Source organism: Lonchura striata, chromosome 1A (genome assembly GCF_050655825.1).
Source record: "Lonchura striata isolate lonStrDom1 chromosome 1A, ASM5065582v1, whole genome shotgun sequence".
Classification (NCBI taxonomy): domain Eukaryota; kingdom Metazoa; phylum Chordata; class Aves; order Passeriformes; family Estrildidae; genus Lonchura; species Lonchura striata.
The window spans coordinates 62270502-62285978 of record NC_140741.1 but is presented as its reverse complement, the minus strand read 5'-3'; the positions used below and the strand labels follow the sequence as shown (position 1 = coordinate 62285978).

General features: G+C 37.7%; 1 protein-coding gene across 7 annotated transcripts in view; it reads right to left on the bottom strand.

Annotated features, from left to right (window-relative positions):
- Nucleotides 1-749: 749 nt before the first annotated feature.
- LRRK2 (leucine rich repeat kinase 2) overlaps nt 750-15477 on the bottom strand; it is a 63183-nt gene continuing 48455 nt past the window's right edge. For all 7 annotated transcript variants that reach the window (XM_021539114.4, XM_021539111.4, XM_085570062.1 and 4 more), the window contains 11 exons: nt 15071-15231; nt 14095-14265; nt 12632-12732; nt 11972-12166; nt 10761-10954; nt 10400-10472; nt 9424-9608; nt 8509-8661; nt 7575-7783; nt 4384-4458; nt 750-2498 (listed from right to left, as the gene is read on the bottom strand). In XM_021539114.4, the coding sequence (XP_021394789.2) occupies nt 2377-2498; nt 4384-4458; nt 7575-7783; nt 8509-8661; nt 9424-9608; nt 10400-10472; nt 10761-10954; nt 11972-12166; nt 12632-12732; nt 14095-14265; nt 15071-15231 (1639 nt within the window). In that variant the 3' untranslated portion in view covers nt 750-2376. The remainder of the gene's footprint in view (nt 2499-4383; nt 4459-7574; nt 7784-8508; nt 8662-9423; nt 9609-10399; nt 10473-10760; nt 10955-11971; nt 12167-12631; nt 12733-14094; nt 14266-15070; nt 15232-15477) is intronic.

Here is a 15477-nt window from a genome sequence, read left to right as displayed (position 1 = left end):
CAAACAGCTCCACTGAAATCAGAGTGAACACAAAGTTACGGATTTTTTTTTCCCCTCTTTCCTTACAGTTTGTCAGTAGAGGTGTTTCTGGGAACAGGCTTCCTTATAGTGCAGGTTTCAATGGTGCTGTTCCTGCCCTTGGTGGCAGGTGCCACCTGGGGAGGGGACGCCAGTCCCTAAGCACTTCTAGCACAAAGCACCAACACAAGATGTTCTCTAAATATTTTCTTGTAGTACTATTTTTAGTATTTGGTGAGGATGCAGTGGGATCAGTGTGCCCTGTATGAATGAGTACAGTATTGCTATACAGTCACAATGGGCTACCACCATTTTTCTCTCCAGCCACAGATAAATCAGCAATGACCAGTTGAGTCGGGGTTGTGATGAGCTCCTGACTCTTTTGGCTGATGTTTCTTTTGTTCTTTGCCCTCCCTGTAATACTGAACACATGACCCAATTCAGTCTATGGATCAATGTTATCCAGAGTCTTGGAGAGGTGAGGAATGACCACAGGGACAATACTCCTTATAGGTCACCTCCCATCTCTGGGAAAGTCTGCAGGAAGACCAAGCAGAAGATAAACAGGGGAAGGGAGAAAGGACTCAAGACATGCACTGCAATAGAGCAGTGTGCAGCTGTGTCAATAATACCTATAGAGCCAGGTTTTTGCATCATTTTGAAAGAACGAAATGCCACAAAAGCTGCAGAGAAAAGCCCTCCTTAAAAATTCAACGATGAAAAAGTAGACATACATTATTAACAAAGCACAGTTTTAATATAAATGTTTAGGCTTACATTTCAAAAGCACTTACAAATAAACTTAATCACAATGCATATATTCTTTTCTTTAAAAAAAACCAACAATATTCATTCTAACATAATACATATTTTCTGAGTTATAAAATCCCATATAAATAGCAAATTCTTCTCAGTACACAGATTACAAGAATTCATAGAAACTGGGATGCATATCTGAAAACCATCCTGAGTATGCATTCCACAACTGGCAAAAAATAGAACAATGCTAGAGTTGGACACAAGAAATGCTGTTGTCCCAGTATGTAATTTTCTAAAAAAAAAAACCAAAAAAAACCAAAAAACAACATCCAAACAAAAAACTGAGAACTTTTTGGTTGCTCAACCATGTTCAGCTCTCTAGACTCAGGAATGGCTCTGGATGCTCACTCCCTGAGATTTTGAGAGCATCCTGTGGATTCTGCTGGTATCAAAAAAAGAAAACGGTGTCTGTCTTCAGGTGGACAGAAATAAGGCACTTCCTTCGAGCAGGTTAGTGTGGGCTGTAAACAGCAGCTTGAACTTACAGCCAGAAAGCAGCAAAAAGTGACTCTTGAATGATGATGTGTGGAAACAAATTTGGAAGAGGCAGCCAGTTCTTACGCTCCTCAAAGTCCCCCTGATTATCCCTCAAAACAACATAAATTCAAACAAGAACGAGTAAGTGGAAACCCTGCATGCTAGAAAAATCAAAGCAAAACTTCCCCTTTTTTAGATTGAGGTAAGCAAACAAGCAAGTCAGACTAAGAGCAAGTCATAGCAGCATTTACATCAGAGCATTCACCCCGTCCTTTCTCTTCTCTCTTCCAGGAGAGCTGCGCAAGAGTTACGTGACTGGGACTGGCAGCGTTCCCATGCTGCGACTGCATCTCCTAGGAGCAGGCAGACTGCAGCGCTGCATGAGGACACCAACATGCAGCAGCCTCACGGTGTGTTTCATTTGGAGCTATTTTATTATAGCAGCACAATGGGGCTTTTTCTGGTCATAATGAAAAAAGAAAGTTCATTATTCATGGAAGAAACACAGACAATTCTGCCTGTTGTTTTCAAAGAGTAATGTAATAATTACATATTCCTTTAAACACTGCTGTTAGATAAAATATGATGTTTTTTCATAGGGTCACAAGCTCTGGCTTTACTAAACCATGAATCATAGGAGTGAACTCATACATACAAACTGCAGTAAACACACAGAGGCTTATATTTTGCTTCTTATTAGAGTGTCAGCTCATAGAGATAATGAAGTAAATTAGAGCCATTTATAGTCTCCTGGCTTATTCCCAATTTAACTGGGATCAAAAACTGGATGAACGATGTCATACTGAAGTTGAGCCATAGCTGCAGAGAGCAGAACTTCACAGGTAAACAACAGATCCACGACACCATTTTAGAATCAGAAATTCCCAACAGTTTTCTGTCCTTTCAAATATTGCAAATAACTTTTTTCTTCTTGACATCCTAAGAATGGGAGTTTTCTTCCTGCTTTAGGTTAAAAACAGGAAGAAGAAGCTGTAAATATTGCACAGTATGGTTTTTTTTATAGTTGCACTAGAAAAAAAATGACACTTGCAGGGTGACTTTTCAGTCCAAAGAAACACTCTTCATTTTTTCTGCTAATTCCTGTCTCATTTCTATGTGTTTTTTCAGGTTTTGCACTTCATGGGGTAGGTTAATGTCCCACACTGACACACAGGATTGTAACTCTGGAGAGAAAAAAAAGAAAATTTGAAAACTGCAACAGAGATGAATTATTGCATAAGTAGAAATTATTTTGCTTATCTGCTTGTTCTCAATTACTCATAAATTTACCCAATGAAACATGATCTTTTGGACCCAGAAGACAAGTTCCATGACACTTTGTGTGTGAGGTGATGCAGTTACGGGTTACAAGCTGTTTGTACTTACACAATGATTTGCATTCTAATTCCTAAATTTAGAGTATCCCATTTAAAGTATTTGAAAAAACATTTCTAGTGCCTGTGGGACTTAAGGAACTGACCTGAGCTGCAGCCAATGCTAACACTGAGGTGCCTGCAAATTTCATCTTTATCTTTCCAAGCAGTTATACCTTAAATGCCTATGAGACTCAAACCCCATTCACTGTACAATAAAAACTGATTTCATAAGCTAGTGAAAATACTGAGAAAAGGTCACTTCTTCAGTCTCCATTCATGCAAACAACTCTTTATTCATGAAGAATTCACACTGTTTTTATTGGAATAGGGACAGTTGAGAACACTTACATGAAATGAGGCTTAAAAACTAAGGCCCCAAGGATTCTGGAGTCTCTGATTCTTTTCTGTAATTAATGTCACTCATAAATAAAATAAAAATGCTAACAAGCCAGTACATGTTCTTATGGTTACAGGAATTGGGGAATACCACAATGTAAACTAAATGCTCTAAAGTTTGACTCAGTCAGCTCATCTACATTTGCCCTCCTTAGCTTTATACTACCATTGCTATATTTTTAGGAGTCACTGAAACTGAGATGAGATGAAGATGAAGGGCATTGATCAGAGCATCAACTTTAACTGTTCTTAGAAAAATCTAAAGATGCAGATTTTCTATCTTCCAGTGCTATGCTATGTTAATTGTCAGGAAGCTTTTACTGATGTCTGACTGAAATCTCCCTTGCTGTAATAGGAACTTGTTAGTGCTTATCCTACCCACAGGGAATATGTAGAAGTCTTTATTCTCTTGCTCTTCATTTACGTAGTTGAAGTCTATTATCATGTCCTTTCTAAGCTTTATTTATATTAACCAATTTAACTCCCTGCAACATTTCCTCACAGGTTGCATTTGTCTCCTCTGGACTATTCCTAATAGTCCAGATCATTAACAATAAATGGTTAAGCTCCACCAACAGAGGCCATATTAGCACCTAGCACAGTCTAAGAACTAGCTCACATCTTACAGACACCACTTTCATGGTGTGAGAGTGGTGTTTGCCTCATCTGCACCCACGTGACATGGCTGATTCATGACCAGCCTCTGATCAATTCTGACCCATTTTTTGCAGCACTGCTGTTTAAGCTGATAATTTCTTCATGCTGGTACAGCAGATTATTCATAATTAAATAAAAGGTCTTGCATTTCTCCTTACAGAACTGTATCCTATTTCCTTCCAGACCATTAGTTCTATTTGTCAAGGTCACTTTGAGTTCTAATCCTGCCCTCCAGTGAGCTTGTCCTAGCTGTGAGCTGTCTGCAAAACTAAAAAGTACATTTACTATTCTTTCATTCATGTCACTCATGAAAACACTGGGGATTCCTGACCTAGCACAGACACCTCTGGAAATCCATTTGATACATTCTCCAATTAGGCAATGACATTTACTCTCCAAATACAGTTCTGCAACAATTTGTATTGTATCCTTCAAACAGTGGCTTCCTCAGATCCACTTTTGGAAGTTACTTTCAGTTTGTATGAGTCCAGATATACAAAAGCAAACAAAAACTATTTAATAGTAATGTTTCAATAAAATTTTGTCAAATGATGATCAACTTTTCACTCTCAGTGAGTAATCAAGCACAATAGTGTCTCCTCCACTAATCATCTAAGTTAGTAAAACACAATTCAGATACCTTTGTGATATTTGCTGTCTTCAGTGTCACTCTTATAGCAATATCCCAAAACAAGGACCACATTCTTGAGACTCCCTTTTTCAAAGAAATGAAATGTCAAATTTTAATTTCAATATGAATTTTGTAATTTAAGGACAGAAAGAGTAGATGGCATCAAGGCATTAGCAGACAGAAAGCAGAGTTCAATCAACCAGACCATTTATTCAAAATCATTAGCCATGAAAACACCAGACACAAAGACAATATAGTTCCCATCTCCATTTAATGTCAGGGTTTATCAGGGTTCCAAGGCATAAGCACAGGATCAGCTGACCAGCCTGCTGAACAAGCCCAAGAACAAAGCACTCTATTATACTGCACAGGCAGAGGTGGTAGGAAGCAGATGTCACAGCAAATGGACAGGCTGTAAGTGAAGTCCCGGTGCACAGCAAAACGTGCCAGTTCAGTTATGAAAAAAACCAAACTAACAAAATATGACAAAAAACTGAGTAAACACTATGAACTAAAAGTTTTAAACTTATGATGGCATATGGGTGGGAAGTAGAAATAGGGGATAGATCACAAGAAGGTGCCTAGCGAATAACACAAAAAAGATGTGGAAGAGAGGAGTGGTTGGATCACAAAAGGATAAACAGAATGTGCCAGTGTTTCAATGTCAACTTCCTACTTATTTCCAACAAGACATGTCTATAAATGTCTTGCAAAGACAGACAGAAGCTGTCACGTGTTCTCCTGCCACAGCAGCTCCCTGTTCCTACTGGCAGCACAATGAGGGTGGAGAGCCCTTGGCTTTCAGCTAGCAGAAGAATACAGGGCCCAGCCCCAGGCCCTGGTGAGGACCAGGCCAGGGAAGGAGCAGCCCCCACTGTGCAGACACCCCACTGCAGCACCATGGCTCACACTGCTTCAAGCACGGGGCCTGATGCTCCCAGGACAAAGATGAGGAGGGGAGCAGTTTCTGGGGCATAAATAGACTGGAGTATGGCCTAACTGTGAAAGCTGTGGTTGGAAAGTTTTTTAACATGCCCCAGGACCTCTGCAAGGTAGAGAGATTCTTCCTGCCCCGGGGAGGTCAGCACTATATTCTCTGAGAGTGATGTAAATCTAGTTATAGTAGATGAGGTATGGTGGGAACCATACACATCCTCCATGCTCAGATTTTTCATAAATTTAACTATTTTCTATAGCCAGTCTTATCCATACTCCTTAAAAAAGTGATAATATTTCTTATTTAGACCTAGATCCTGTCTTACTATATAGAAATCTAAATTTGCACTTGCAAAATAAACTACAGATTTACATCTACATTATTCTCTATGGTAAGTCTCATGCCTATTGAAGATCAATATGTTAGGTGACAGAGTTGGAAAAAGACATTGTATTTCCATATTAATATATGAAGTACAGATAAAATTAATGTCTCTAAGTTTGGCAATATCTTTTTCCTTAAATATTTACCTCTGCTTGGCATTATATGTTTTAACCTTAAATGAAACTATTTCACACAAATATTATAAAAAATATTTCCCTCTATCTTCTTTTATTTCATATAAGCAATGTGGTACTGTTGAAAAACTGCTCAGTAGCCTCAATGCCATTTTCAGAGATTTCAGTAGAAACCAAGTCCTTGAATTTAGGGAAAAAACCTAGCCCTTATAAATAATTGCTGCAAAAAGATGATCAAAAGAAAAAACTACATATCAAACTGCATATATCAATCTTATTTTCTATTAGTGAGATTTGTGCCAATGCAGCTAAACTCCTGAATATTGATTTTTCTATAAATAAAATTTTGATTAAAAATGTTGATGTGACTGAGCCTCAAGGCTTTTTAAATCACACTATTCTATACAATTTATATTCCAAATCAATGACAGCAGCAAGGCAAAAATTATTATGCTTTCATAGCAACTATTCTTTACAAAATGCTGAAAATATTATGTCCCTTTATGTACTAACATTGTAGCTATCATGACTGGCTGGAATGATAATGTTGTGCTATAGCTGGCACCACTAACAGCTGGGCTCTGAACAGACTGTAACACTTGCTGTTTCAGGTAAAAAGGAAAGTCAGAGGTATGTTTGACTCACACAATGTTGCCAGCACTATGACCTGACTGTAGTCTACGGATTCTTCTGGTGCCAGAAAGAAAGAAACAGCCCACAGAATAAGTTCCTGATGGTAAGGAGGAAACATCCACAGCCTGCAACTGTGATATTTGCTAGCAGAATTACAGTGTGCTGCTGAATTCACAGCAGCTTCAGTGTCTGGTTGTTTGATTTTTTTTGGACAGTAAACACACTTTAAATAACACTGACAGGGATTCCAGAGTTTTTTCCAAAACACAGTAGAAAGTGATGGGAATTTGCATATCGTGCCACAAAGTACTTTTTGAATTAATGTGTATTTTGACTGTATTCACCACAGCAGTACCACAAACTTGAGTTTATATGGCCTTTATTACTTTTGGGAGAAGTGCAGGACAATGCACAGGTGAAGGAAATTTCAAAAGCCAAGGAGTGTCCCTTCCTTAGCTGCATTCCTGTGGCTGTTCGTGGTCACCACTGAAACCTCACAACTCCCATCTGCCTACAGCAGCTCAAAACAAGTGTCCCTGATGACAGCAGCAGTACATCTGTACAAGTCCACACCTCACATCCAGGTGTGAAGCACTTTACCAGCTCTGCTGTGAGCTGTCTGTGACCCAAATCTAAAAGAACCATTTCTGAATGAGGATGGGAGAAGAAAACTAGTCAATATGCAGTAAAAGAAAAATTATTAAAATCCAACATGGTCCACAGAGAGAAAAGGCAGAAGTGTAACACTTGAGATGGAGAAAGAACACAGGCAGACACACATAAGAGAAGACAGAGTGACATGTGACAGAGGACAGTGAGAGCTCTGCTGAAGCACAGCACAGGGATGCAGGTAAGGTGGGGACTTCATATGCAGAGCAGTGACAAGCCAAGAAAAACTGCTGATTTATGTGGCCACAGGAATTCAACCTACTGGTGTTCAGTTTACACCCTAGAGTCTGACACTGATGAAAGATGACAGGCGTGGAGTAAGAATGAATGAACAAATCCTGGATAATGCTAATCTGTTCCTGGAACACCATAACAAGCAATACAGAGAAAACCTAAACTTAGCAGTGATTTCAAAGCACTCATCACTCAAATGTTTTACTTACCCAGCTGAGCTGTTATCATGACTCGAACAGAATCACAGAACTTGTCTATAACTCGTACAGGACGACGCGTTGACAAATCAAGCAGCAAGATATGTCCTCCTCCTGTCCCTATCCACAATGCAGTATTTTTCTGCAGACAAATGGTCTTCACTCTTCCAGAATAAGCCAATTTGTGTTTTGATTCCTTATTTAATTTTTCCACTTTGTTCCTGTAAGTATGGAAAGAATTTGCATTGGAATTTGGTGGCACCCTATTCTGGAGCTACTAAAATGCCACTCTGAATAACAGACTTTTAAGCAATCATTCACCAACCCAAACACAAAATTCTCATGCAAACAAACTGGGATGAAAGCTACTGGACTCCAAAGAGCCATCTGGTCTACTTCAGAAGACCTTTAATAGAAGGCAGGAGAACTTCTCAGTTCTCCCCCAGTCTGCAGGAGGTTAATGTCACAGCAAAGCAGGAAAGAGCACACCTACACCTGCTCCTAACCTCACCAGAAAAAATAAATGGATGTGGCATGCTAAGGCAGAGGAACAATTTAAATTAAATGAAAAGGTTGTCGCAGTTAATAAAAATCTGATTTCCTACTGAATTTGTGCACTGAAAAGACGTTCTTGTTCAGAGGATGCAAGAACTGTATTAGCCTTAGTACCTGTAGGACAGAAAAAGACTTTATTCTTTCTTGAGCTAAATGAGTCTTCTTGACATCATAGAGAAATTGGGAAATAGAGTAAGAGTCTTTGAAAAAGTGGGATTCTGCATGGGATATTCTGAAGTTCTGGGCCAAAAAACAGGAGAGAAAATCCACACTTGCCCAACAAACTAGACAAATGCCCTACTTCTGGCAGGTTAGAGTACCATGCTAGAGAAGGCAATCTGATATTCCCCTTCCTATCCACCAGGCCAACAATCTGAAATTAAACACTTACTTAAGAAAATGTGCACAGTCAATTAATTCAGAAAGCTTTTCTGTCTTCTTGTCCCAGATTTCCACAAAATGGCTGTTTTTCTTTGCCAAGTAGATGGATTTGTCTATTGCTATTGAAATAATGTTTGCATCACTGTAAGCATTATGACAGAACCTAGACAAGAGAAGAACTCCAGTTAGATACACAGAAAACACCTGGTAGAAAAACTAGACTACTACGAGTGGGATTAGTTTCTCTCTGACTCTTGCAGAATCATTCAGCCTGAAAATCAAACTAGGCTAAAATACAACTGAAAGACTTTCCTTTAATCTTCCTACAGTTCAAAATAAATTATCACAGTAATAGAGTTAGGCTGATGACATCCTTTGAGGCACATTAATACTCAAAGTCTATTAATAAATCTTTCTCATCAAACACTGTTTTCCCTGCTCAGGAAAAGCTCCCCTTAACTTCAGAGTAGTATCTGTCCATGTGAGAATTACATCAAACACTCCCAAACCCTCAGTCAATAATTTCTAAATAGTGAGAAGTCAGCAATCAGATGTGATTAAATATATATAGGGCAAAGATACGCACACATACCAGACTGACAAACACAAAAGGACAAATACTATGATAAATATGTATGTGTCATTCTAAGTAAAGTAGACAGGGCCTGGACTAGGCCAACTGGAGAAGAAAATTGATCAGTTGCATAGATATTGACTTAATCAATCCTTTATGGAATAAAAATGTATTTCCTTGTTTAAAAGTAGCAACAAATACTTTCAACATTATTCATTGATACTCCATCTGCATTATGGAAAGGAAAAAACAGAAACAAGCAAACTCAAAGAATGTATCAAAGTATGGCCAGAAATCTTTGATGAAAACAAATGAGCCAAATAACATCACTTATAAAAATCAAAAACTTACAGTTGACTTGTCTTTGTTTCAATGAGCTTTTGAACAGAGAAGTCACTGGTTAAGGCAATGATTTTTGTTCCACAGCCTCCCCAGATTACATTTTTTTCAGATAAGCATGAGGATTCATTTAAGCACATCAGGGGTGTGCTAACATTTCCTATAGTCAGTATCTTCAAAGGTGTAGCACCCTTACACTGCAAGAAAACATATACTCTGTATTAGATACAAGCAGGATGCAGACACAGAATCCTGTTAAAACAAGGTCACATAGTCTGCTGAATTAAATTTACACATTCACAATGGTTCAGAACATTTCTAGAATGTTACTGAGTGAAAAGCACCACATTCCCATTATAGATGTCCCATAGGAGACAGCCTGTGAGCAGAAACAGGCCAGAGCAGGGACTGACCCCCTGGCACAAGTCAAGGACTGGCTGGAAAGACACACCTATGTCTTTGAAGATGTCCTACACTGGACCATATTCGAATTCTGAAATGCACTGTAACTCCATAACTACTCTAAATGCATATGGCCAGGAACTAAACCTTCAGGTGCCAGATCATAGAAACAGTTCCCAGCATTCCTTCATCTGTTCTGTGTGCAGAACTCTGATCTACAGAAAACCTAAACAATATTTTATTTTTGAACATAGCTGTTATACAAAAAATTATTAAATGAGAGGAAAAAGGAGCTATTACAGCAATAAATAAAGGAGGTCAAAACTGTTAGACTATTCTTAACAACAATCAATGTCAGTCTCTAGACAGTTTGCCAGGCCTTTCAAAGGAATTTTCCACCTCTTGAATCTTTTGTTTATAGCAGTTATTGTAAAGTGTGCAGTTTCTCTCAGACTGCAACAGAAAATTAATTTTAGTTTTAGAGAAGCAATTAAAAATAAGTGGCATGAAATAAAGCTACTCCTGGTTGCTGCTTTAGATATTACTGATACCACTCTGTAGAACAGACAGCAAAGAACAAGTCTACCTTTACTGCTCTGTCTTCAAAAACTGCCAGTCTGCCATCAGCTGTGCCTACCAAGAAGAAATTCTTCTGTTTGCTGAAAAAAAGTAAAATAATTAATTCTATAAGTGTGTTAATCAGGCAAGAAAAATTAAAATGAGAGTCTTTAGTATTTCAATATTCTCTTAAAGACTAAAAGCAAACACAATCCCTGTGATAATGAATGTAATCCCCAGCTGCATTGGGTGCAAAATTAAGTGCAAACATAGGCTAAACAAGCAGTTGTCAGAACAAAAGTGCAGTATGTACAGATGTAATTTTCTGAACACTTCAGTTTAGCAGTATTTTCAAAATGTAACCCAAAACATTTAAAATTCATTTATACCTTTGCTTTGAAAGAGAATTACAGTATAAACAAGTGATAGAATCTGACATTTTCTGCAGACGATGCCTTCTAGTTTCATCTTCTGTATTAAATGCCCACAGAGAACCAGACTGGGTTCCTGCTACAATCCAGTTTTCCTTCTCAGTAGGAAGAGTCACTAAGGCCAAACTTATAATTTTACTGTCTGCAATATCCTGAGTCAAAAAAAGAAGAAAAAACCAACTTGGTCATTATTTCAGTAACAGTAAATGCTAGTAAATTACTGATGATAAAAATATAGCACAATAGACTTGTGCTGTAGAAAACAGGACTCTGGACAGACCCTTGCCCTAACTTCTCCTTTAAGAAATCTAATTCCCTATTAGCAGAATAGGGGCCACTATCTTCAAAGTGCTTGGAAGGACCTCTCAAACAGTACATAGGAAAATCTTTCAGCTGAATGCTGACAAAAAAAGATACTCTTTTTATCCAATCAAGATCTTGAAGCCATCAGAGAATTGAACAAATAGAACTCTTGCAATACTATTTGCTAACAATGATAATACTGGCCTAATATTTCTTCTTCTCATTTTATTTTTAGAACAACAACCCATATAATTTATACCAAAGCTACCAATTCAGATGTATCATGGTCAACAGATGGCAGATGGAAATAGAACTGAAACAACTTTGATGATTAATCATGCTCAGTTCTGGCACACATGTTCAGCACAGTACATCAGTCCTGGTAAAACCTTTCCCCTTTGCTGATGGGATAGGACTGAGATGTATCAAAATCAAATGAAAAGAGGTGGAGGGCATCGCATCACCAAAGTGGCACAAGGAGATGGCATTTGTGGGAAGTGAGAAGTTGTTAAGAGACAATCTGGATTATTAAAAGGAGGTAGAGATATGAAGGTCAGCCTAACTATTAACTCCTTTCTGTAGTCTTCATGCTAGAAATAGTTTCCATCTCAGTAGAAGAAAGTATTCCAGTAGTAGATAGACAGTATAATGAGAAAGTTCAGGCTGGATAGCAGGAAGAGAGTAAAAAAGCAACTGCTTTTCTACTTCATTCCATGGATACAGTGATGACTCACTTATGAGCAATCTTCGTTCTCTCAAAGCTTAGCTTTCCAGAAGTAATATCCTGCTGTAAAAATGCAATTATTTTTTCTGAAAAACATCTGTCTGCCAGAAAAAATAGAATAAATGTCAACTTTCCCACATACCTCACAAGTATGTCCATCTGTGTTTAGGTTAACAAATGAAAGTTGTGCCTTTTCTGTGTTCCCATTGCCTATCCAGACTCCTGCCTTCTTGCAGCTTTGATTGGCAGCCACCATGCATTCTGCTGTAGATGTGCTAGGTATGGACACATACCTCATCAAACAGATAAGCTCTGCAGAATTCAGGATCTCATAAACCTATAAAGAAAGCCACAGCATGTCCATGCTGACAACAATGGCTTGTACAGCAATAAATAACAAGCAACAGATAACAGCATTTTTTAGATATGGACACAGTATCTCAGCAGCCTGGTCTTTGTACTGCCACAGAACAGTGTGTAACTGCACTGATACTATTTAACAAAGTCTTTTTGCATAGCTCTAATGAAGACCAGGAAGTAATCTGAATTGTGTTTCACTACAGTTGCTACACAGCAATACAGGGGAAAACAGCAAGCTAGAACCCGTGGTTGGTAGATTTCAATTGAACAGTTTTTTTTGGAAGGCAAGAGCAGCTAATATTTCATGGCAGTTTCAATTCCAGAAAAGAACAACAGAAAGAAACCTGTGCTTCTCATTAACTTAATGCCTGATTCCTTTTCAGAAACCACAACTTTGTACTGCCATCTATCATAAAAAAGCAAATAAACTAAGTAATAATACCTGGCAAGATGTTGGTCTTTCCTGAGGGTTTTCCTTCAAACACTTTTTAATTAAATTTTCAACTTCAGGCCAAGGGGAACACCCATATTCTTTGACAGGATCTAGAATGTAAAATTACATAACTTATTAACCAGCATTTACCATAATTCTAACTAACCTTCTTATTTTTAGAATTCATCTAACTTCTTACTGAGCCGCTCTAAGAAATATCACTTTCTTAGGTAAAATGTCAGCGTAAACAGCTTGGAATTGCTCATCTGCCATCATATGCTAGAGCATGAAATGCTACAACTAGAGTCCTTTTAATTAATAGCAGTTAAAGGAAATGGATTTTGCTTTATCTTTTTCTTTGATGTCCCTGTGCCTGGGACTGAATCGCAGATATATGTGGGTTGTGTTTCCATTAATGCTGACCATTCAAGGCTCTGTCACTTCAGTCAACAGTCTTTCAAATTCCTGTAAACACTGTTTTCCACATTTATTCTTCTGAGTATATCGAATACAGATGAACTTCCAAAAAAGATACAGGAAATAGATAAAAAACTCCATATAGCATTTACAAGATATGGAAATTTAAATTCCCACTTAGTGCTTGGAATATATATCTTATGACTATAGCTGCTGAACTCTCTGAGAACAAATCATTCATGATGGTGCCTGTATTGCTTTTTCTTTTTAGTTCATCATAATCCACAGCAAATATTCCAGTCCTACCTCAGACAGAGGTAATATTAGTGATGAATACCTGCAAATGAACATATTCAGTGCAGCAAAAGACAGGCACTGTTTGCTTGTGAGACCAACCAGCCCCTCCTTTCGTGGAAATACAAAAACGATGAGCATAGGTGGAAGGAACTGTACTATCTCCAGAAACAAACACTTCAATTATTCCACAGGGTTTATAATTCAGTCAATACAGTTTCATTTAAGAGATACTTAGTCATCAGTTCCTGGGATATCCTCTTCAGGAAGGGGGTGGAAACTGTCTGAGTTTACAATTGGACTGTTCTCCTTAAGGAGCAGTAAATGTATGAACACTCTGTCTCTCATAATGGAGAAGCTATGCCAGACTGAGTGCCAGTTCTTTCCTAAATGAAGCAAAATATTCCTTAAGGAATGTTTCATGAGTATACCCACTATTTCTGGGCAATAAATAAGAACACCAGACATTCAGCTTGTAGTGCTATAAAAATTCAACAGCTCTCAGCACTGGCAGAAGTTGCCCAAGTTACATTGTCCTGAGTTGTACTGTCCAAATGATTACATCATGTCCAGCCTGATAGCCTGTTTAATCTTCCTTCCAGCAGCCAATAATTATGTATTGTAAGCAGAAGGAATATGAAGAATGTTATATTTTTCTAAGTCTCCTTCTATGATCACTGTTAATTACAACATAACTCATAAGATACGCTGTTTGTGGAGGAGCCAGGACAAAAGCTAAAACTTTTAGAAACAAGGCATACCTGGTAATTTTCCTTGTATTGCTAATTCATCAAATTCATTTGGAAACTTCAAGCCTTCCATTATTCTACCTCCTCCTGTTAAAATGTCATAAAGCAGCAGGCCAAATGAATAAATATCAGCTTGCTGATTGTAAATAACATTTCCTTTGGCAACCTCTGGCGCTCGAAATCCTGCAAATAAATCATTCATTAATAAGTATGCTTCATATCAAGATGAAGCCATCTTTGTACTTCAGAAAGTAAACAATTATTGATAAAAATTACACAGGAAGTGCAAGGAAAAACATCAAACTATTTCTGGGCTGGCAATAGCTTGTACTTGGCAGATGTCCAAAAATATCAGCAGTAAGTATAAAGGAAGGGGATTACAAAGCTCCTGCCCCTTTTAATATAAAATAATTACTTTATCAATGAATGCTGAATATCAAGGGGAAGTCTGCAGTCTTTATTGACGGTCTAACCTTTAACACTTGAAGTGATGCTCCCTAGCACAATTTAAAAGAGCTAAAGGAACTTTTCAAAGTGGTTGAATTGTTCTGGGCTTTAGAATGGATGCTAATAGGTTCTCTCTGAAGTTGGGGAACAGAAGAGATACTTATTGCCTTTAAAAAAATTTAAGACTTATGTCTTAATTAACATACTGGAAATTAAAGTAAAATATTTTAGCAGCATAATTTCAATATCACAATAACCATATTAAAACCAGACCATGAAAAATCATTATGAATGCATGTAATTTAATTTCTTCTTCTTAAACCTTTAATATGCTCCTTGATTCTCCTAAAAGGTGTTAAAACATGAACAGGAGGAATGGCCAAGAGGTACAAATCTGGCATCACAACTTGTAAGATGACTAGGACTCCCTTTTGTGACTTTTGACTAGAATATAGATTTGAGTTACTTCTTAAAGACTACATAAAAAAATATTAGCTATTTTTGGACATAATGGACTTTAAATCAAACCATATTTCCATACCTGGTGTGCCTTCTGAGGTTTTTATTCCCATTCGGCAACAATACTGGGCAATGCCATAGTCAGCTATTTTTGCAATAACAGCTGAATTGGGATATAAGGTAAAGAGCAACACGTTGTGAGGCTTTAAATCGCGGTAGATGATCATTGCTGAATGCAGGTACCTAGTAATCAAAAATATTTACTGAAAGCATTCACAAGTTAGGGATGCATCTGTATACATACGCTGAGTGCATTCAGCTCGTAACAGTAAACTGCTTTCAAACATGAAATATTGTGTTAAAAATGTCAACCATCACCAACATGACGCAGCTTTTCTGGATAATGACTTTAGAATTGTTCTGAAATAGTATTTACTGTTTATTACTTTACACTGCAGTATTTTAGCACCAAGTTTTATCTGAAGAGCC